Source organism: Lissotriton helveticus, chromosome 4_1 (genome assembly GCF_964261635.1).
Source record: "Lissotriton helveticus chromosome 4_1, aLisHel1.1, whole genome shotgun sequence".
NCBI lineage: Eukaryota > Metazoa > Chordata > Amphibia > Caudata > Salamandridae > Lissotriton > Lissotriton helveticus.
Window position 1 is genome coordinate 409,918,598 of NC_136063.1, and position 23,573 is coordinate 409,942,170.

Below are 23,573 nucleotides of genomic sequence, written 5' to 3' on the forward strand. Positions count from 1 at the left end.
ATGAGGCTGGAGAGAGAAGAGGTGGTTAACTAAAGAATAGACTTTGAAAATACAAAGCGGTAAATACAAACTAAGAAGAACATTGCCATTACTTCGGAAACGAAAGAAACACGGAAAAAAAGAACCCGAAGATGGCGCCCAAGAGTGGGAGCTTCCGCAGGAAGCATGCCGACGTCACCGGAAATACACCCAAAGGGGGTGTGACGCCGACGCCCACCTGGGCAAAGAGAAAAAAAAAAAAAAAAACAAAGAAAAGACTACGAATCCGGACCCAACCACAAGACCGCGGAATAATGCACAGCATAGTGAATCCAGAAAGATCTTCAAGCTGCAAAACTACACCGACAGGTAAGAAAACTATTCGTTCTGAGCAATCATAGTGGTTGGAACTCCCAGATTATTGCATCCAGCCTCCGCTTTAAAATTTTGGGGTACATATGCACCATATTCATGCTGTTTCTGCCAATCACCACTTGTCCATTTTTTTTCCTTGTGCACAGCTCCAGAACAGTGAGCTAGTGAGCAAGATTTGGCATCCCTATTGTGATTATCGGTCACTAGGAGGGCACCCAATTTTTTTTTTTAATGTGGGGGGGGTTGTTGCAACCCTTTGCCGTCAGAAGGCTGCCTTCTGGTGTTTCACTAGAGTATCGGAATAACTGAACCATTCATTCTCTCCAACTCTTGTAACCCACCACCATGTGTATGCAATTTGAAGGGCAAGTTAATCTAGATAGCAGGACCTGAAAATGGTGTGCAGTCTTAGATAAACTGAAAATATCTTGTGCCATGTCCTCACTCATCACCTTTTTTCTTGAGAATGAAATGTTAGTTCTGTAGCAGATTTGCTCAGGGTGTAAATATTAACTGTGCTGTTGGTCTCCTACTCCTTCCACGTTGGTTGTAAAGCCTAGGTATCAAACTGTACTTATAAATCGCAGCTTATCACCCGTTAGGGTATCCAGATGCTGTGCTGAGGTTCTCAGTCGAAGAGCCAGGTCTTGATGAGTCTCTTCCTGAAGTCTACCAATGAGGGGGCTGCTCGAAGGTGGAGCGGAAGGGCGTTCCAGAATTTGGCGGCAAGGAGGATCGACTTCTGGTCCGGCAACGGCGGATGCGCGGTGTCTGTGCGAGTGTGAGGTGAGCGGAGGTTTCTGGTTGATAGAAGTTCAGGAGATGGTTCACATATGCTGGTCCTTGGTCGTGAAGGGACTTGTAGGCGTGGGTCAGGAGCTTGAAGTGGCATATCTTCTGGATGGGGATCCTGTGGAGTTCTATCAGGTTCTGGGATATGTGCATCCTTTTGGACAGGTTGAGGATCAGTCTGGCAGCTGTGTTTTGGATCGTCTGGAGTCTTCATGAGTTCTCCGGTGGTTCCTTAATCCAGACAGCTGGTGATGAGGTGCTGGTGGGTAGCCACTTAAAGATTCTGTAGAGCGGGCAAAGCGTGTGGAAGCAGGCTGAGGCCATGGTGCTGACCGGTTGTTGTTTAGCGACTTCAATGTCCAGGATGATGCGGAGGTTGCAGGTGTGATCTTACGGAGTGGGGATGGGTATGAGTACCTTTGGCCACCAGGAGTAGTTCCAGAGTGTTGTGGCTGCCGAAAATTAGCACTTCGGTTTTGTCTGCGTTGAACTTCAGGAAGTTGTCTCATATCCAGGCTGAGGCGTTCTTCAGGCCGTTGTGAAAGAAGTGGTTTGTCGTAGTGGAGTCCACTAAGAGAAGGAGCTGGGTATGCCTTTGCCACTTTCGTTTTTTTACTTATTTTTTATTTTTAGTAGTGCAGTGATCTGTAATTTCTTAGCCTCGTGCTACTTCTTGTGTGTGGTCAGTCTGCTTGAGGTAAGATTTAATAAAAGTAGTGCTTTAATTTTACTTGGCTATATTAGTGTGCAAAATTAGACTTACTTGCCTCGACCCCATTATAACTTTAAACCGTTTTCCAGCTGCTGGACACCAATCATGACTCAACTACTCTTATACTGGCTGTCTCTACCCTTTATAGTTAGGGTTGTGAAGGGACAACTTCGCCTGTGACTTGAGTAACTTGGTCTAGAGTCTAAATTGAGGGTTTGTCCTAGGGTGGTGCATTTAGGATAAATAAAGCCAGGGGAATTACTAGCTGCCAGTGTTTATTGAAATGGTACCTGAAGAATTAGCCAATGCCACTCTTGCAGAGGGGTTGTAGAGATTACACTGACGTTTGAGGAATGCCATATACAGGAGCACAAGGCCTCAGATGCAGTCCTTCGGTGGGTGGAAATGTACAGCTCACTTTTGCAACCGCACGGCTTTCAATTATTAGCCCTCCGTCTGCAGACTCCCCGCCTGTGTTCTGGAGCAGTACTGGTCAGACCCATCCGATCAGAAATGGCATATCCAGTAGTTAGCCATAAGTCCAGCTCTCAAATCAGAGTACATGCTTTGATTCTTTTCTCCAATACTCATCCCAGACTCCTTTCTCACTGGTGTCAAGACACTATTTAGTCAAAGATAAACGCCCAATCTAGTCTTTGTAAATTATGGTCACATGCTCAGAACCTCTGGAGAATACTTTTGCCCCTATTTAAGGTCTTCTAGTAATTGAGCCTGAAGTACTTAACCAGGCTTTATGGAGTTGGAAGGGCTGCGGGAAAAAACTGTCCGCGTCTAAATTATCAGGATAAGAAGTACTGGACTGTCCAGGATAGGTCTCTATGAACCTCACGTGTCCTGTTCTGGTGATTCTCTGCCAGGTGACACAAGGAGGCTTTGTACAGAAAAAGACTGTCAAAGCGAGAGGGATCCCCCCCTCTCACCCATACAGCACCTTAGGGAGTGCTACACATAGCAAAAAATAAACACACTCACTATAATTTAGTTTATTTATTTAATTCACCCTTACACATACTCACTTGGTCCTGAGGAAAGCCTGTTTCAAATTAAAAAAGGCCAGGCTGAAACATGTAGACCACACAGGACGCTGGAGGTCATAATCCATACTCCAACACGTCCGTCTGCCTTTTAATATACCAACAGGGGCCCAGTAAATTAAAATATTGTTTTACCCTCGGGTACTGGGACCACCTGTATGGTTTTTTAATTTCACCTTCACACTCACTACACTGCACACTCAGCAAGTATACCAGCTCCGCAGTAATCTGGCGTTGAAGCACACCAGGGGCACATTAGGTGTCACTGTGGTGGGCCCGATGATGAAGCATGCCACCAACTAGGTTGGTGGGTGAGGGCTTTTTGAAAAAAACCTACTGGTTTGTCGACACACGTACTCCATTGAGTCCCTTTCTCATGTAACTTAGCTAGTCCTCTTTGATTTTTGACTGTTCTGGTGATTGCCACTTCCCTCAAGAGTAAGGCTTCATTTAAATCTGCAAATAAATACTCCTAGGCAGAGAAGTTGCACCAGGAGTGTAAGGATAAAATGTTGAGGGTCCCCAGTCCCCTTTATACTGCTGCCAGGGCAATTCACTTTAGTCTATGGGTGCTGGCATTCTTGACTTTAATCGAATCTGAAGGCCAGGAAAGTCCTCGTACTCCTGTATGATGGGGTCGCTTGTTTCATCAGTCAACTGATGCTTCCCAGCAGCAGTGGAAGATGATCGCAGCAAAGGCATGGAGAGTTGTCCAAGTAATACCACAGATGACCATCTCTTCTAGCTAGCAAAAGGCATTGCTATTAATTCCATACCTCTACAATCCTCCACAAAAAATAAAATAGGGCCCTTCTTTGGTACCAACTAGCCAACCCATTCCCTTCTTTAACTGCCATCTCTTCTGTCTAAGCTTAGCCCTACTGTTTCCTTCAATGCCCTCTAGGCACAGTTCGTGGGGAGAAGTTGGAGGTTGCAGAAAATGTGCATTTACTGGCATATCTAAAATGACCTCCAGCTGTGCGCATTATCAATCCGACTTGTGCAGCACTCGTATGACTGACCGTGTCATCGGCGCTCCCCTGCAATTCACACTCCACAAATTCATGCACTCCCTACCCAAGCATCGTCGTTGCTGTATGTAAGGCTGGACATAACTTTTACCAATGAAAAGCTGTAGACCACTTAATAGTACAAGTAAACCTGGTGTTGCCGATGCATTAGCCCTGTGAGTTTTGTGATAAGAAGCTTGTTTATTTTGGCCTAGTTGCTAAGTGAGCTACAAACCCTCTACGCCTCCACACCAATCGCTGTTTCATACAAAGGACTCTTCCCACCTTTGTTTTTGTAATTGTTATATGAATAAAGAACATGTTTTCCAACATTCTTTCTAGGTCTCTGTTCTTTGGCAATGACTTGCTTCAAAATCCCAGGTCAAGTTGTGAGTTGTTTTTTTTTCTTCTACCTTGAAAGGCCTGGAGACTTCAGTCCTAACGAGCAATTGTTTTGACCTTTGTAGACTGTGATGCTAGTAGAGCAGCACAGGTCACTATTGGCTGATGCATCTTTGTGGATCACCATATGCTTGCAGCACTCGATCGGGTATACTGGCTTAATCTACCGTGTCTAAGTAGTATTCTGTGGCATTCTTTGTGCATATACAAATCGGACAGCTGTCAGGCTAGTACTTGCATACATTGTGCCAATAAGCTCATAGAGCTCTTTACAACATCATTTTAAGGACTGTCTGCTTGCCATATTTGCTTTGGACGCTGCTGCCTGATATCCCTTTCTCATACAAAGTTGCTCTGCCATCTATCCCCTAAGTTGGGGATCTGGATGGTGGCAGTTACTCAGTCTGTATGCTTTTCCTAACTTAGCAAGTTTGTGGCCTAGACAGTACTTGGCAAGGTAGCCAGAGTCTACCTTGTAATATATAGTCTGCCAGCTTGGTGGAGCCACCCTTAAGGAAACTTCTTTCGTGGTACAGCAAAACAAAACTGTTGGTCCAATAGACCAGTGGAAATAAGATGTTGCCATAACTTGTGTGTGGATCATCAAAGTGGCATAGGTGATTTCTAAATGTGACCTGTTAAGAATTTGATAAGATGGTTGCATTGTAATGGACGTGTGCAATTCAAACAATTGTATTCTGGGTAGTACTACTCCGTGTAGAATAGTTGATGTTCAGGTAGTGTCCATTTATCAATGGCGAGATTTAATCTGCCGGTAATGCTTGCATTCAGGTCATGTGCCTGGTGGGGTTCCCTCGTGCACAGGTCTCTTCTAGTGTTCGCATCACATGTGGGTATTGAGGTAAGGTAATATTGGCAGGACATCTGTATTCGTCACATTTCTTTAGGTGGGTCACCCATTCCCTTACATATTGTGCATTATTTAACCATCTAGTTCGGAAAATACATGTTTTTTCTTGGAAAGTCGATTATGTGGAGTCTGGAAGGCGTTGATTGTAAACCCATAGTTCCATTATTGGTAAGCGACTCCTTTTTCGTCAGTGTTACTTAATACAAAAATCCCTTAAATGTAGTAGTTCTTCATATTTAACACCAAATTTGGTTATCTGAAACCCTGCTGTATTGCTACTTTTGACCACTACACTGTGGTGTATATACAGACTAGAAACACTTTATTAATGAATTGCGCAGATGCCCATAGTGCTGTTTAGCACCATTGGGAGTGGGTTGGTGATGTGCCCCACCCTCTCCCACAAGAATAGTCTATTGCTGTCTGCCTTCATATATGTATGATGTATGACATGGTCATTCATGTGCATTAGATATGCATATATTTAATGAGTAGATTCTTAGCCTGTCTGGATGTAGAAGTGATCTAGGTTGAGAATTCGCTCTACTGCGGCAACAGCATGAGATATGTATGACCTTTGCACTGCAGTAATGTCTGAATCGGTGTTGCCACACTTGCTCTAAATAACACCTTTAATTTGTCCACTTTTGTTTTCACTGATGTGGCATATATTTATATAACTGTGCACACGTCAGATCTACAAAATGACAAGTTTGATAAACCCTCTTGTAGAGCATGGTTGGATACAGTGATATGAAAAATTAAGTCTGTTCATCTTATGGTTTTGCATCTTAAGACCTTGCTTCATCTAATCTCGTAGCCTTGTGTCAAATATAACTTTTCTTATTCAGAAGGGAAAACGTTCTGAAAAGGGTAATTCTCACTGATCTTTTACGATGGTATTGAGAAGTGGGTGTTGCTAAACAAGTCTAAGCAATACTTAGGAAGCGTTGTGTGTGTGTGTCAGTTTAGTCTGGAACCTTCATATTTGTGGTAACACGTCTAGGTGTGAGTGATCTTGCTATATCTGTTTGATATAATTGTCCCTAATGGAAAGTGTTTTGATAAAACCTGTCAACGCTTTTGTATCTGAAATGCTTTTTTGTGTTTTGCAGGTGACTCATTCCACCTTCTGACTGTTGTGCTGTTTTGGACTTTACGTGATGGACATAGAGCAAGAAAATTTTGATGAACTATGAAAGCGCTTAACAAACTTCCAATTTTTTTATGCTGTGCTATCATTGCGCTTTATACAAAGACATTCCTCTTTAAATGTTCAATTGCGTCCTGATTTGGATATCTTTAAATGAAAATGTCAGGAAAAATGGGAATGTTTGAAAGTTGTAATTATATGGACATATTGTGTAAATTCATTTAATAAAAGTAGTGCTTTAATTTTACTTGGCTATATTAGTGCAAAATTAGACTTACTTGCCTCGACCCCATTATAACTTTAAACCGTTTTACAGCTGCTGGACACCAATCATGACTCAACTACTCTTATACTGGCTGTCTCTACCCTTTATCGGCCTTTAATTTGGACTCTGGCATATTCGATCTCTTATTTGAACCCATTGTAAAGAATCATCATTCAGTTAATTTCGGCTGCTAGGCTTCAAACAATATTTTGTGAAATGAGGATCAAATGAGTTATGCTTAATTTTTTAGGTCGAGCGTTCGAGACAACACATTGTTTGCAAACTACCTATTGCGGGCTTCCCAAGAACTTACATGGGGCTGAAGGCTCATCATTGCATACCTGTGATTGTCTCTTTCACTCATTTGCTAGCGTCCTATTTTGACTTTCCTTCTCCATCATGTTTGTCCCTCCCCTAGAGCATAGCCTTTCTCTCATTGGCTGCCTCCACGTGTACATAGCATGTATTAGGGTTTAAAGCCAAGAATCTTCTAAGAGCCAACCCCATTACCTGCTGGGAGAGCATGAAGGACCCCCTTCTTGGTCACGATTTTGACACCCTGCAAAGGATGTCAGACCGCTGCGTGTGGAAGCTTCAGCGTGCAGGGACCCTAGTGTCTTGTGGAAGCGTTTCCTCTTGTTACCCGGTGAAGGTGCGATCTTTTATACCACAAAGATAGCCTCTGTGTTCGTACCACAATCGATACGTTGTGAGTTCTATTAAATGAGCCTATATAATTGCGATTATGCAAAGTAAAGCAGTCGCCCTTGGATGAAATGGCTGACTTTTGTACAGAGTATGTAAATCCTGTTATGTACCTCGTGTGCAGTGGATATTAGAATCTGCATGCATAATAAATGAGGCCAGTTTCAAGGCAACAAATCTACATTTGTTGAGCACATAACTGGGGGAAAAGTCAGTGCTAGAACCGCTATGCAGAGCAAGGTAGGACACATCTAGGTAAAAGGTCGTTTTGCTACTTAAGCCTAGGTTGGGGAACATAAAACCAGGCTTCCCAATGACTTTGAAAGCCCCTCTGTAATTGAGCTAGAATCCTTCCTAGGTTCAGTCAATTACCTGCGATTGGGGCATCTCCAAAGTATGGAAATACGCCTTGTGCTAATGGTTCATTTGTAAGTTCATCACATCGGGGTAAAGGGTGAATTTCCTTAAGGGTTTCTGCACATTTTGGCCCTAGAACCTTTCCTGATTATTGGTGCTACACTCTCGAATGAAAGAAGGGACAAGAAGGAAAACAGCACATTGATATGAGATTCCAGGTGTTTGTTCAGTTGTACTTCCCTTTGAAAGGAAACCGTTTAAATGCTTGTTATGGATGTTTAACAGCCTATCCTAAAAGGCAGCCCGAACTTAATGACTTGCCTATATATAAAGATAATGCGATGGACTTTTTTGCCTTTACTGCTCCAAAATGGAGGTTGCCCTCCTGTTAAAATACAAAATTTCCACATAATTGAGAAAAGAGGGGCCTAGTCGAAAAATGCAACACCGGGCATTAACTTTTATTTAATTTTTTTTTTATCATTTTGTTGCAAATATTGTAAAATTTTGTGTAGTGGGACATGGCCATGGTTTAGGAGCAGAATATTTGGTGCTTAACAACTTAGAGTAGCTCTTTCATTTACCTTAAGATCACAATGTAGAGACCATTTCATACTTCAAATTCTGATACACCGCAATTTCTTGTGCATAATACCGACCAATTTTGCTTTGTAATGACAGCAGGAATAGAATAGAGGATTGGAACTTAATTCCAGCCTGCTGCTTATGAACCTCTTCATGAGTAACCAAATCTGCTAAAAAAAACATTTACTCCATATGCAGTAATCCGCTTGTGACTGGGATCTAATCCTGGTTATGAGTTACTTGCCTGCTCAGTCTTCCATAGTTACTATGATTTTGGTTATGGCAAGTGTGCATTTGCTCTCCCATCAGTGAGATCTGGACCATTTTTGAACTGAAATGTACCAGCACGCTCCATCATTGTTTACTGTGGCTTTGAAAAAGGTAAAATTGCTGCAACACTCCATTTCTAGGAATCTGACCTTGGTTTCGGATGCTTCAGATAAGTGTAGGAGAGTAGGCTCTGCTTCCTATGGTTACCCCCACTTTTTGCTGTGTTTCACAGGTTTTTCGACTTTAGTGCTCATCAGCCTGGCTGTTCAATCTCTAAATTGATACCATGTACTTTAGGTACATACCAGATTGGTTACTGGGTCACCCTTGTGAGCCCCTGTATATGGTACCTTAGGTAACCAGGGCATAGGTGCACCCTAGGCCTACCAGGGGCTGCAGCACGTATTGTGCCACTCCTGGTTAGCCTTCCAAACTGACACCACAGGTCTGTACTTACAGCCTGGGTAAGGTGGTGTAATCACCCCTTACTTAGATATAGTATACCTATATCTACCTTATATATAGACACATAGTAACCTATAAGTCACTCCTATGGCAGCCCTTGACAATCCTGGAGGCAGAGTGCTTGGTATTGTGTGAAAGGGTGCCCTAGCATGAGCTGAGCCACTCTGCAGCTTTCGGAACCATCTCCTCATAGCTGTTCTATGATATAGCCATACCATATACTCTAAGTGCATTATAATCCTCGCGGTTAATGCTAACTTTGGTCTGGCTTTATCAAAACATGTTGTGCAAGGTGTCAAAAACTTTGGAATCCTAAACCACCCCCACCCCACACACACACCACTTCTGGCGGCGGGAGTAGCATTTCTTCCTTCTAGAGGGAGAAGACATGTAGTTACTGGTAAAGCCAGTTAAAGTTAAACAGAGCCCCAGCGTCACAAAATTGATGCTGCTGCCACAGACACAAGTCTGCCCTGCTGCTGGACGAAACTCCGGCAGGGAAGGCCTGGACAATAGGTTTCCTGTTTAGGGAGGTGCCAGCACCTCCCCAGCCAGGCTTTAGTGTATTGGGGCAGGGTGGGTTGCATTCAGTGAATGCTTTTCAGACACTGCCTGGGGCACACAAGGTGCTCCATGCATTTCCCAGTTCAAACCGGTTGCTGGGTCACTCCGCCCCAGCTCTGGCGCAAAACTAGACGAAGGGGTGTAACCACCCCCTCCCCAGGTCCACCCATAGGCAGCACCATAGAGTTGGTCCAACCCCTAAACTTGTTATACGTATAGAACCCCAGTCTCTAGGACTTTAGATTATCCTGGACGAAACTCTGATACATAATTCCTGGACCTTCGACATTCCATTTCGACTGGAAGACTGAAGAAATCGACCTTGTGGTCAAGGAGTGACCACCCTGTCCAAACAGGCACTAACAGCATCTTTGCCGGTCTGCATTTTCGAGGCTCCCGAAGAATCTGCGACACAGGACACAGACTTCCAGACATCTCTGATGTTGAACTGGACGCTGCTGCTGAGGCTGCAGGGAATGCTAGTGGCAAAGCTGGGACCTGTGGCGGACACAAGAGACGTGGGACTGGAACTCCTGGACATCCTGCATTTTTGCTACTGCACATACTTCCAGAAGAATCCCGAAGTTGTGCATTGGGGTATTTGAAGCCCCTGCCCCGAGCACCTTTTGCACCGAAGCTCAGAGGCGCACAGTCCACGAGTCCCGTGGGCCCGCTTTGTGCATTTGAGCCCGACGCGTCTTCGTGGTTCCTAGTCCGTTGGCTAGTGAGCCCCACGAAGACCAATCTTCACTTTCTTGAGCTTTCCTGGTTGCTCCAGACTTGCTCCCACTCCTCTCCAAAGGAGTTCCTCAGACCTTGCTGGTCTGCACTGAAGCCCATCTCGACATCCTGCGTGGATTGCGTTTGCCATGGCTTGTTGGGTCCAATCCGGATTACGACACCGCAGTCATTTAGATCCTTCGTGGGACAGCTCGAATCCAGCTCCTGTTCGTCGACGCCTCGTGGCTGAAGAGACCAGCTTCACCTTTTTACCTGAAGATCACCCGACATCGGCTGGCATCTTCCTATCGCCATCCTGGTCGCTGGCTAGTGACCCAGACTCGTCTCCTCTGCTTTCAGGTTCTTCACATCTCCGATCCACCCTTGGATCCACCCGGACACTTTTCCTCTGGTCGCCTGCAGCACTTCTTTGCAGTGATCCATTGGAATAGACGACGAAACCAGACACCTATGCACGTAGCTTCCCTGGGTGAGGTAACACGAGTACTCCGGTGCTCCCATGGGTCTTGACTCTCGAAGTGTCCTAGTCTAAAAGGGTTCCAGCGTAGGTCACCTAGAAGTACCCTTAATCTTTAAAATTTTAACTTGTTTGTTCTCTATAGAAAGTCAATGATAACCCGCAACTTTTTTTAGATACTGCACACGTCTCCTGTGGGCCTCCTACATCCTAACCTTTGGTTATAGGCAGCCCCAGCGTTTCCACAGTTCCTAGGCCTGCTTCCTAACTCAAGTGGTTCTTATATCAGTATTTTGGTATATGGTTTGTGCGGCCCCTAGGGCATAACATATACTGTGCAACTTATCGTATGCTAATTAAGTTCCTTGTATTGTACTGTTACCTCTGACCTCAGAGACCAGAAGGGTTGTGTTTAGAATAAATACATATATATTTGATATATACCTTGTGTGGTGTGCTTTCATTTGATCATTCAAGGGATTATAATTGGTAAAACAACTTGCTTAACTCTCCTCTAAGTCTTAGCCTGAAGGCTGCTCTCCACAGCTACTACTAGGATAGCTTTCTCTAAGGTTGACTTTATAACCTACCATCAATAAGAGTAGTTTAAACTGGTGTAAGGTGCCCACTAGAATAGTGTGCAACATATACCAGGCCAACTTCTCACATTGGTGTGCAGCGGATGGGATGAGAGCTTGAATTTTTACCAAATCTTGAGAATAACATTTGAAAAATCACATCAAGGTACATATAAATCAAGCTTATAATACATAAGTTCTACTGAACTTAGAAGTTTTAGATGGTACGGGCTTAGCACACCCTGACTACAACTCCGAGAGAGGTTCTAGTAGGAAACCAAGTAGTGTTGGTAGGTGCACACCCCACTAGTCATGGCTTTAAAATCAGGGCCTAGTGTGCCTCTGCAAGATGACAGCCAGTGCTACCATCTAAATGACACATTCTCTTTCCAAGAGTTCAGAGGTTTGTGTGCCATAAGGAAATTTAAAGCAAGGACAGAGTCCCACCACCGCCTGATAGGTATCTTAGTGGTAGAGCCAGATACCAAAGGTAGTAAGGAGGGGGCCATCGATCAGAAGATCCTAGTGGGGTCCTCCACCAGGACTCTGAAGATGAGGATGCAGACCAGGAAGCGGTTAATGAACTTAACTCAACCTGGAAGACACAGGGCTACCTGAAGAGGGCTGACCAAGACCTCCCACATAAGCCTACTGGTGTACCTAGAAGGGCAAGATCACCTTCAGTGGAATCTAACCATTCTGGGTCATTAATAGGGTCCTCTGCCTCATCTCATAAGAGTAATCTTCCTGAGAAGAGGGAACATGAAGCTAGAATGAGAGGAGTCAACTTAGGATCAAGAGGCAAGAAATTCCCTTGGGGGAAAGACCCTAGCTCTTGTGAGAGAAAAGATGGTGGTTAGAAACCCCTGGTGGCAGCAATATCCCTAGTGGTAGAGATGTGTCTTATGACCATAGAAACCTAAACCAGATTGTCCCTCCCTATCAGACTGGGGAGGACATCCACAAATGGATCACTGCACTGGAAAGTGCCTGCAAAGTATAGAAGGTACCCCAGGAGCAGTGGGCAGCAATCTTGTGGCTCTCCTTTGCAGACATAGGTAGAGATAAGCTCCTCGCTATTAGAGAAGAGGATGCTGATGATTACGAGGTCCTGAAGAGTGTTCTAATGGATGGGTTTGGCCTAACGACTGAACAGTATAGGTTGCAGTTCAGAGACACCCAGAAGGCACAGATTCAGGACTGGACTGACTTTGTAGATTGTGCTACTAAGGCTCTGGAGGACTGGTTACTGGGCAGTAAAGTGTGACTATACAGGATTGTATAATCTAATCATGAGAGAACCGGTTCTTAACTGTCAAAACCAGCTGTTGCATCAGCACTTGGTTGACTCTGATTTGACCTCTCCCCAAGAATTGGGTAAGAAGGCAGACCAATGGGTCAGAACCAGAGTGAAGCAGAAGGTACAGAACCAAGGTGGTGACCAGAAGAAGCAAAAGGGTGGGGAGAAAGCTAAAGACCAGACGTCTTCAAGGTCCCCAAAAAGCTTCTAATGGTGGGGTCCCCAACAATCCAAAAAGAAAAGGTCCTAGAAAACCATGGTGCAGGAATTGTAAAGTTAATAGTCACTGGACCATTGATTGCACCAAAAAGGAGACCGCTCCAGCCACCATTGCCCCGAAGGCAACTGTTCACCCTAGTTGAGCTCCAAGTGGTGGTTCTCAACAGAAAGGTGTAGTAGGGTTAACCCTGGGAACTGAGATGGGTTCTGGCCTAGGCAGAACATAAACTCAAGCTGTTTTGATCTGTGATGGAGGCATGGATATGTCCTCTGTGTCCCAGTAACCTGGGCAAGTACAGACCAACTCCTTTAGTCAACGAGTAAGAGGCTTGGGCCTACAGGGACACAGGTGCCAGTGTCACAATGGTGATACCTGACTTTGTGGATCCTGGGCAGTACATACTTGGTGAAACCTACCAAGTGACCAATTCTAGCAATGTCACTATCACATATAATATGGCAGTTGGTAATTTTTCCCGGGGAGGGGTAACTGGCCATAAGAAGGTTGTTGTTAGTTCAGACCTCCCTGTAGAATGTTTGCTTGGCAATGACCTAGAGACTTCAACCTGGTCTGAAGTGGAGTTTAGGACACATGCAGAAATTGTAGGTGTATCAGCACATATTCTTGCAGTGACTAGGTCACAGGTCAAAAAGTGCAACACTGAACAGGCACTGGATTCTGGGATAATGGACCAGTTGCCTACCAGGAAAAGGAGCATTAGGGTTAAGGCTGTGCCTCCCATTCCCCCTCCTCCCATTCCCCCTCCCCCCGCCTCATTGATTATCTACCTTCTGAGGAAGCTGATTGTGAGCCTGAAGAAGGAACTGTCCTAGAAGAACTTGAACCTGATCAGGTTGAGTTTCTTGGGACAGGGGTCCCTTCCAGGGCTGATCTGAGGCAGGCGCAGTTGGACTGCCCTTCTCTTGAACCCCTCAGACAGGAAGCTGCTGCTGCGGCTGCAGGGAATGCTAGTGGCACCCATAACTTTTATTGGGATGAAGGGCTCCTGTATTCAGAGGGTAGAGACCCCAAGCCTGGTGCTTCCAAGAGGTTGGTCATACCTTTGGCATTCAGGGACTTCCTTTTGACACTAGCCCATGATAGTCCTCTTGCAGGACATCTTGGCCAGAACAAAATTTGGGACAGGCTTGTCCCTTACTTTCACTGGCCCCACATGTCAGAAGACACAAAGGAGTTTTGTCACACTTGTGTAACCTGCCAAGCTGGTGGCACTACAAAGGCCCCCCTTGTACCTCTACCTGTGGTGGGGATTCCCTTTGAAAGAGTGGGGATTGATATTGTTGGACCAATGGATACTCAGACAGCCTCCAGGCACAGGTTTATCCTGGTGGTAGTGGATCATGCCCACAGGTACCCAGAAGCTATACCCCTTAGGACCACTACAGCACATGTTGTGGCAAGAGCCCTCTTGGGAGTTTTCTGAAGAGTGGGTGTCCCTAAGGAGGTTGTATCAGACAGAGGTGCACACTTTGTCTAGTTACTTAACTGCAATGTGGGAGTGTGTAATGAACTATATGTTCACCACAGCCCATCACCCACAGTGCAATGGTCTGGTTGAAAGATTCAACAAGACCTTAAAGGGTATGATTAAGGGTCTCCCAGAAGAGCTCCGGTGGAAATGGGATATCCTGCTACCCTGCCTTTTGTTTGCATACAGGGAGGTTTCTTAGAAGGGGGTTGGCTACAGCCCATTTGAACTTCTGTTTGGGCACCCTGTCAGAGGCCCACTTTGTCTAGTGAAGGAGGGTTGGGAGTAACCTCTCAAACCCCCTAAACATGACATTGTGGTCTAGGTACTTGGTCTCTGCTCCCGGATGGTCGAGTACATGGAAAAAGGCAACCAAAAACCTGGAGGCCAGTCGGGAATTACAGAAGGCCTGGCATGACCAAAAGGCTGTACTGACTGTTTACCAGCCAGGATAGAAAGTGTGGGTGTTGGAGCCTGTGGCCCCAGCAGCTCCAAGACAAGTGGAGTGGACCCTACACTATTGTTATACAGAAGAGAGGTTACCTATTTGATAGATCTTGGAACGCCCAGGAGCCCACATAGGGTGCTTCATGTCAACAGGCTGAAACCTTATGTTGACAAGGGGCTTGCTCATAGCTACTGAAGAAGGACAGGAGGAAGAGAGTGACCCTCTCTCAGAACCCTGATGGTGGGTCAGTTGATGGTGTAGCCTTGGCAGGCAGCCTCACTGACCAGCAGCAATGTGACTGCCGAGAAGTTCTGCAACAATACAGACATGTTTTCACTGACTCAAAGCCAGACTACCTGGTACACTCATGAAGTGGACACTGGGGACAGTCTGCCTGTTAAAAATAAGATTTACAGGCAACCTGATCATGGCTGTCTTAGGGTTCAGGGGCTCAAAAATGTGGATGCCTACCCTTTCAAAGGTTATGCCAGCAACAGGAAATGTTTGTGTTGAGTCTTGCTCTTCCCTCCTGACTTGCCACTGGCCTGGCAGGTAGGACAGGACCTGCCAAAAGCATCTGAGGCCCTCTTCATTTGAGGCCAGTAAAAATAGGTGACCAGCTAGTCAAAGGTCTTGTCCTGCCCCAAATGACCTGCCAGGGGTAAATCATAAGCCAGTTCCAGTAGACAGCCCTGGTAGCACTGGGGGGGCCACCAACATGTGTTGCCCCAAGCTCAGGAGCCTTAGGGTTGCTATGCAGGGGAACCTTCTCCCTGTAGATAAGGCGATCCCCAGAGGTGTCACCAGCTTCCTTGGCCTACTGCTGTAGGCCCTCAAGAGTAGGACACTCCAGCTGCGCCTTGCACAACTCCTCTCTGGTGGGACCCTTTTCGTGCTGCCAGTTGGCCAGCTTAAGTAAGTTCCCCAGGTATGCAAAACCTCCCATGTAGGCTCTGCTTTCTTCAGGTCTGTGAGTTTCAGAAGCGGGTTTCTTGCGCCCCTTGTCCTACCTCTTTTGGGCAGGCACCTAGGCTATCCTTCGAGGCTCCAGGTCCTTGTGACGGTATTAACATCATTACCTATGCGGACGATACCCAGCTAGTGGTCTCCCTTGTGCAAAAGAGCAGCCCACAACCACAGTCCAATCTAACAATATGCCTGGAACAGGTCAAAAGCTGGATGACTAAGTCCTGTTTGAAGCTCAATGCCGATAAAACGGAGCTTATGCTCCTGGGCCCTTCAGCACCTTCTACTTTGGAGCTGTTATGGCCTTTGAGCATGGGCACAGCCCCTACCCCCAGAGATCACATCAAAAGTCTGTGGGTGTGGCTAGATAAATCATTGACCTTCGATATACAGGCAACAAGTGTCAGCGACCTGCTTTGGCCTCCTTAGGATGATAAAAGAATCCTTCCACTCCTTTCCTTTGAGGCCAGGCACATAGTCATGCAGGGCCTAATTCAATCTCGCCTTGACTTCAGCAATGTGCTGTATTTGGGGGCTCCTGAGTACACTTTACAAAAATTGCAGCGGACTCAAAACTGTGCAGCCCGCACATTGCTTGGAACTCCCCGTAGAACCTCAATAAAACCTGGCATAAGAGCTCTGCACTGGCTTCCCATCAGGGAGAGAGTCCAGTTTAAATCTATGTGCATCGCCCACCAAGCTTATTGGAAATCCGGTCCAGAAATCAGCCACTCTTTGATATCACCCTACCAACCCAACAAAGCTCTCCGCTCATCACATGCTTTTTTGGCTCAAGTCCCTAGGATTCAGAGAGCGAGGGCTGGAGGTCGATCTTTTGCCTATAGTGCCCCAAAATTGTGGAACGCTCTTCCTCTTAGAACAAATTCTAACCTGTTGAGCTTCCGTAAACAGCTCAAGGCTTTTCTCTTTAATTAGTTAGATTATCCTCTGTTTTTCTTTTCCTTGGAGGTATTGTTTTATTTTTTTGCGCCTGGACGCCTCAGGGCAGCTGCTAGCGCTTAATAAAAATGTTTTTCATTTCATTTTTCATTTCACTAACCTCTTGGCCATGGATTGTGTGGTCAGGCACACCCACTCATGCAACCCTAACATTTCCAAGTGTGGCCTGAGCGCCACCTCCTTCCAGATAGTGTGCTCCAGGTCATTGCAAAGAAGACAATCTACAGGCATAGATGGACTTGCAGCTACCCTCAAGAAGCACGAGGAACCCCCTCCCTGGTAGTAACTCTCCTGGTTGTCAGCTGCAACAACTTGGTGGAATACATTTGAGACTACCTGCTCTGAGGTCACCAGTTGACATCTAATGGTTCTCATGCTGGCTCTAGTGTCTCCCCCTTCTGCCCATTGATGGTGAACCACTACCTGCATTTCTGTGTCTTACTAGGCATGTGAGTTCTCTGCAGCATCTATCTGACCCCCAGGAACATTAGGGTAACCTCTACACTACCCCTTTTACTAACAGACATTCTCCCTAAGTGCTGCACTAGCCAGTCCCAGTGACTGCCCACTTGTGGGAATGTGTACCCACTCTGCATCCCCCTTGAAGTGCCCTTCCTTTTGACACTCCTTGCACTTCCTGATGACTTGCTAGCAGGGAACCATTTTGTCTTGTTTCTAGTTGGGGATGGGAGTGCTGACCCGTGGAACTAGTTTGGATGCCTTTAGAGAACTCCTTAGTTTTATTTTGTCCCTCTCCCTCCTTCTATTGGTCGCACCCCTGTCCACATTTATGCTGAAGCCACCCCCTACCCACAGATACTTTCTTGTGGACCCTGGTGCTGACCTAGCGGTCCGCTTCCTTAGCAACCTCCTTGGGGTCAGCAAGCTTACTATCAAATGGATGTTGGCACAGATTTTCTAAACTAAGACTGAACATGTTCTCCTTTGTAATCAGATTATACATCCCCTGATAATCATTTACTTCACTTCCCTTCACCCAACAATCCACTGCCTAGCTAAAGGAATCCACATAATCTACCCAGATCTGTTAGGCCAGTTTCCGACTGTCACTAAACATATGCCTATACATCTCTGGGATAAGGCATATTTCCTGACAAAGGTTTCCTGTATGGGGCGATACCTCATCCTGTCCCCCTTCTCTAGGGCCAGTAGAGTGTCCTTCCCTTTGCTAGTGGTATGCTTCCACAAACTAGCCCCCACTACCTCCTCAGGGAGCCTGTGCATTTGTAAAGCAATCTCATAAGCTTGAAACCACTTGTCAATGTTGTGCCCCACAATAATGTCAGGCACCAGGCCTTTGGGAATATGGACCCTCTTGTCTCCAGAGGGCACTGTAGAAATGCTGCCACCATCACTGCTGGACTCTCAGAGCCTGGCCTTGTGATTCAGTTCCTTCAGATTCATTTCATGAGCCAGAAAAAAAAGTTTTTCCCCCTCCAAGGCCCTCTCAGCCTTCTTTTTCTCCATGGCCAGTTTCCTTTCCTCCATTTTTAGGTCTCGCTGGCGTTGCAGCGCGAAGCGCTGCCGCCAACGAGACTTATAGCCGCCTTCATCCCCGTCAAGGGAGTAACAGCTGTGAACGAGCCCGATACAGACCTGGGCACGAGCCGACCCAGGTCTGTGAACACGCTTCAAGGTTGAGCAGCTTGTGCACGTTTGTTGGATGTCAGGCACCGCAAGCGCCGCCAGACCAATTATCCCAGCATGAAACTCTACTTCCTGAGGACAAGACCAATTATCCCAGCAGGAGTCTCCACTTCCTCAGGCGCCGCAACAATTATCACAGCATGAGACCCCACTTATCACAGCATGTCAACAGGCGCCCCAGGCTGCTGGAGCACTCAACTATAATTAATGTGCAGTTGAGTGCTCCAGCAGCCTGGGGCGCCTCTGCATGCTGTGATTATCACTTTGGGGCCTCATGCTGTGATAATTAGGGCGGCATGCTCTATTTGCAGCACTGAACATTTTCAAAGAAGGCGAAGCAGCGACATTCATTGGAGACACTCACCCTCATGCCCTCACCCCCCTCACTCGCCCTCACCCCCTCACACCCCCTGACCTCTCACCCACCCTCACCCTCACACACCCTCACCCTCACCCTCACTCACCCTCACTCACCCTCTCACCCCCTCACACACCCTCTCACCCTCACACCCTCACCCACCCTCACACACCCTCACCCACCCTCACCTTCACACCCCCTCACCTTCACACCCCCTCACCCTCACTCACCCCCTCACCCTCACTCACCCCCTCACCCTCACTCACCCCCTCACCCTCACTCACCCCCTCACCCTCACTCACCCCCTCACCCTCACTCACCCCCTCACACTGCCTCACCCTCACACCCCCTCACCCTCACACCCCCTCACCCTCACACCCCCTCACCCTCACACCCCCTCACCCTCACACCCCCTCACCCTCTCTCACCCTCACACACACTCACCCTCACACACTCTCACCCTCACACACACTCACCCTCACACCCCTCACATACCCTCACTCACCATCACCCACCCCCTCACCCCCACACCCCCTCACCCCCACCCCCCCTCACCCCCACACCCCCTCACCCTCACACACCCTCACCCTCACACACCCTCACCCTCACACACCCTCACCCTCACACACCCTCACCCTCACACACCCTCACCCTCACACACCCTCACCCTCACACACCCTCACCCTCACTCACCCTCACCCCCCTCACTCACCCTCACACACACTCACACACCCTCACACCCTCACTTACCCTTACCAGCATAGCATAACAAAACACAGCATAACAAAGCATAGGATAGCAAAACAACAAAACATAGCATAGCAAAACACAACATAGCATAGCATAACAAAACACAACAAAACGCCATAGCATAACAAAACAAAACAAAGCATAGCAAAACAAAGCATATCATAGTAAAACAACAAAACGTAGCATAACAAAACGTAGCATAACAAAACATAGCATAACAAAACATAGCATAACAAAACATAGCATAACAAAACAGCAGAACATAACTAAACATAGAATAGCATAACAAAACAAACCATAGCATAACATAGAATAGCATAACAAAACAAAACATAGCATAACAAAGAATAGCAAAACAAAACATAGCATAGTAAAACAAAACAAACCATAGCAAAACATAGAATAGTATAGCATAGCAAAACATAGAATAGCATAACAAAACAAAACATAGCATAACATAACAAAACAGCAGAACAAAACAGCAGAACATAACAAAACAGCAAAACAAAGCATAGGATAGCAAAACAAAACATAGCATAGCAAAACATAGCATATCATAGTAAAACAACAAAACAGCATAACAAAACACAGCAAAGCATAACACAGCAAAGCATAGGATAGCAAAACACAGCAAAGCATAGGATAGCAAAACACAGCAAAGCATAGGATAGCAAAACACAGCAAAGCATAGGATAGCAAAACACAGCAAAGCATAGGATAGCAAAACACAGCAAAGCATAGGATAGCAAAACACAGCATAACATAGCGCAACATAGCGCATAACATAGCGCAACATAGCGCATAACATAGCGCAACACATAGCGCATAGCGCATAGCGCATAACATAGCGCATAGCGCATAACATAGCGCATAGCGCATAACATAGCGCATAGCGCATAACATAGCGCATAACATAGCGCATAGTGCATTAGCGCATAACATAGCGCATAACATAGCGCATTAGCGCATAACATAGCGCATAGCGCATAACATAGCGCATAGCGCATAACATAGCGCATTAGCGCATAACATAGCGCATTAGCGCATAACATAGCGCATTAGCGCATAACATAGCGCATAGCATAGCGCATAACATAGCGCATAGCATAGCGCATAACATAGCGCATAACATAGCGCATAACATAGCGCATAGCATAGCGCATAGCATAGCATAGCGCATAGCATAGCGCATAACAGCGCATAATATAGCGCATAACATAGCCCATAGCATAGCGCATAGCGCATAGCATAGCGCATAACAGCGCATAGCATAGCGCATAACATAGCGCATAACGTAGCGCGTAACATAGCGCAACATAGCGCATAACGTAGCGCGTAACATAGCGCAACATAGCGCATAACATAGCGCATAACATAGCGCACAGCATAGCGCACAGCATAGCGCATAACATAGCGCATAACATAGCGCATAGCGCAACGCGCAACACATAGCGCAACACATAGCGCAACACATAGCGCATAGCGCAACACATAGCGCATAGCTCATAACATAGCGCATAACATAGCGCATAGCGCAACGCATAGCGCATAACATAGCGCAACACATAGCGCATAGCGCATCACATAGCGCAACACATAGCGCATAGCTCATAACATAGCGCATAACATAGTGCATAGCGCATAACATAGCGCATAACATAGCGCATAACATAGCGCCTAACATAGCGCATAACATAGCGCATAACATAGTGCATAACATAGCGCATAACATAGCGCATAGCGCATAACATAGAGCATAGCGCATAACATAGCGCATAACATAGCGCAGAGCATAGCGCAGAGCGCCTAACATAGTGCATAACATAGCGCATAGCGCATAACATGGCGCATAACAACGCATAGCACAAAACATAGCGCATAACAACGCATAGCACAAAACATAGCGCATAACAACGCATAGCACAAAACATAGCGCATAACAACGCATAGCACAAAACATAGCGCATAACAACGCATAGCGCATCGCATAGCGCATAACATAGCGCATGCATAACATAGCGCATAACATAGCGCATAACATAGCGCATAACATAGCGCATAACCTAACCAAGCATGGAGCATAACCTAACCAAGCATAGAGCAGAGCCTAACCGAGCATAGAGCAGAGCCTAACCGAGCATAGAGCATAGCATAGCCTAACCAAGCATAGCATAGCCTAACCAAGCATAGCCTAACCAAGCATAGCATAGCATAGCCTAACCAAGCATAGCATAACATAACAAAACATAGCATAGCCTAGCAAAACATAACATATCATAGCCTAGCAAAACATAGCATAGCATACCAAACACAACAAAACATAGCATAACAAAACATAGCAAAACAAAGCATAACACACAACCACGCACACACAACCACAACCACACACAACTATCTATCGCCCTCACTCTATCCATCTATCGCCCTCACTCTATCCATCTATCGCCCTCACTCTATCCATCTATCGCCCTCACTCTATCCATCTATCGCCCTCACTCTATCCATCTATCGCCCTCACTCTATCCATCTATCGCCCTCACTCTATCCATCTATCGCCCTCACTCTATCCATCTATCGCCCTCACTCTATCCATCTATCGCCCTCACTCTATCCATCTATCGCCCTCACTCTATCGCCCTCACTCTATCCATCTATCGCCCTCACTCTATCGCCCTCACTCTATCCATCTATCGCCCTCACTCTATCCATCTATCGCCCTCACTCTATCCATCTATCGCCCTCACTCTATCCATCTATCGCCCTCACTCTATCCATCTATCGCCCTCACTCTATCGCATCACCACAGCATCACTCAGCACCACCACAGCATCACTCAGCACCACCACAGCATCACTCAGCACCACCACAGCATCACTAAGGGGCACAACAACATCACTATGCGCTACCACAGGATCATTGAATGCCACAGCATCACTAGTCGCCACCACAACATCACTCAGCGCCACCACAGCATCAATCTGTGCAACCATTCAACAACAACTGGGTCAAATATGATCTCTCAATGTTTCAAGCTTTATTACAAATGTCACAAAAAGAGGTTAGCATTTCACTTCTGTTCTTGGATTTTCGTCACAATAAAAGACACTGAACATATTCTTCACAAAAGTTATTTACAAAGGTTTAAGCTATTGCTATTATAAATTACAATAACTTTTATTTAAGTATTAATTATTAAAAAAATTCAAAGCCATTGTTATTTGTAATATCAATACATCTAAGTCACGTGAATACAACACATATTGCATTACAAATGCTATAGGTGTCACAAGTTATAACTATTGGCATTGTAAATGACAAAGCTATTATTTTTGCTATTTTCAAAACCAACACATATATAAAAAATGTGTCATTTACAATACCAATAGCTCAAACTTTCCTAATGCGAGACCTTATGCATTGCAAATGCTTGTTAACTGGGCAATCTGCAGCTTGAACTCTTTTCCTCCCTCCTTTCTACCAGCTCCTCTGGACAGGCTGCAAGAGGAGAGACTGCTCCCTGCTCCAGTGGTCAAGTAGTCCCCCCCCCCCCCCCCCCCCCCCCCCCCCCCCAATCCAAAGCAAATACTTTTCTCAAATACATACAAAAGCATTACAGTGTAAGTATTTTTGAGGACAAAGATCTACACAACCCTGGTTCAAAATGTCATAAATACACCCATACTACAATCATTCAAACACTTTCATACAAGACCCAGACACACAATATCTGTACACAGTTGAGTGTAAATTACGGCCAGGAAAAATCCTGCCACAATAAGAAACCACAGTAAACAATGCAGGGTTCCACGCAAGGACCTTGCAAAATGCACACAATGATTAATAAATGACACCATGACTCAAGAAGGAGATTCACACCAATTTATAAAACTACCAAGTACCTTTATATATGATTTGGCATCAGAGAAAAATAGTTCAGGTTAATACGTTTTTAAATAGAAATTCTTTTCGCTTTCAAAAGGGGGCATAGTGCAATTTCTGAGTTCTGCAATGTTATCCTTTGAAAGGAAGAACAGGTACTGCACATTGATTTACAGGACCAATCTCCAGGAGTTGGGAT

General features: G+C 45.8%; 1 protein-coding gene across 4 annotated transcripts in view; it reads left to right on the forward strand.

The window, feature by feature from the left end:
• Positions 1 to 6,596, forward strand: part of ZNF706 (zinc finger protein 706) — a 44,720-nt gene extending 38,124 nt beyond the window's left edge. For 2 of the 4 annotated variants that reach the window (XM_078686943.1, XM_078686944.1), the window contains one exon: positions 6,312 to 6,596. Coding sequence is in view for 1 of the 4 variants with exons in the window: in XM_078686944.1 (XP_078543070.1) it covers positions 6,312 to 6,332 (21 nt within the window). In the remaining 3 variants the exon portion in view is untranslated. Of the gene's footprint in view, positions 1 to 941; positions 1,141 to 6,311 lie in introns of all 4 variants that reach the window. The other 2 variants (XR_013610495.1, XR_013610496.1) reach the window with 2 other exon arrangements.
• Positions 6,597 to 23,573: the final 16,977 nt, after the last annotated feature.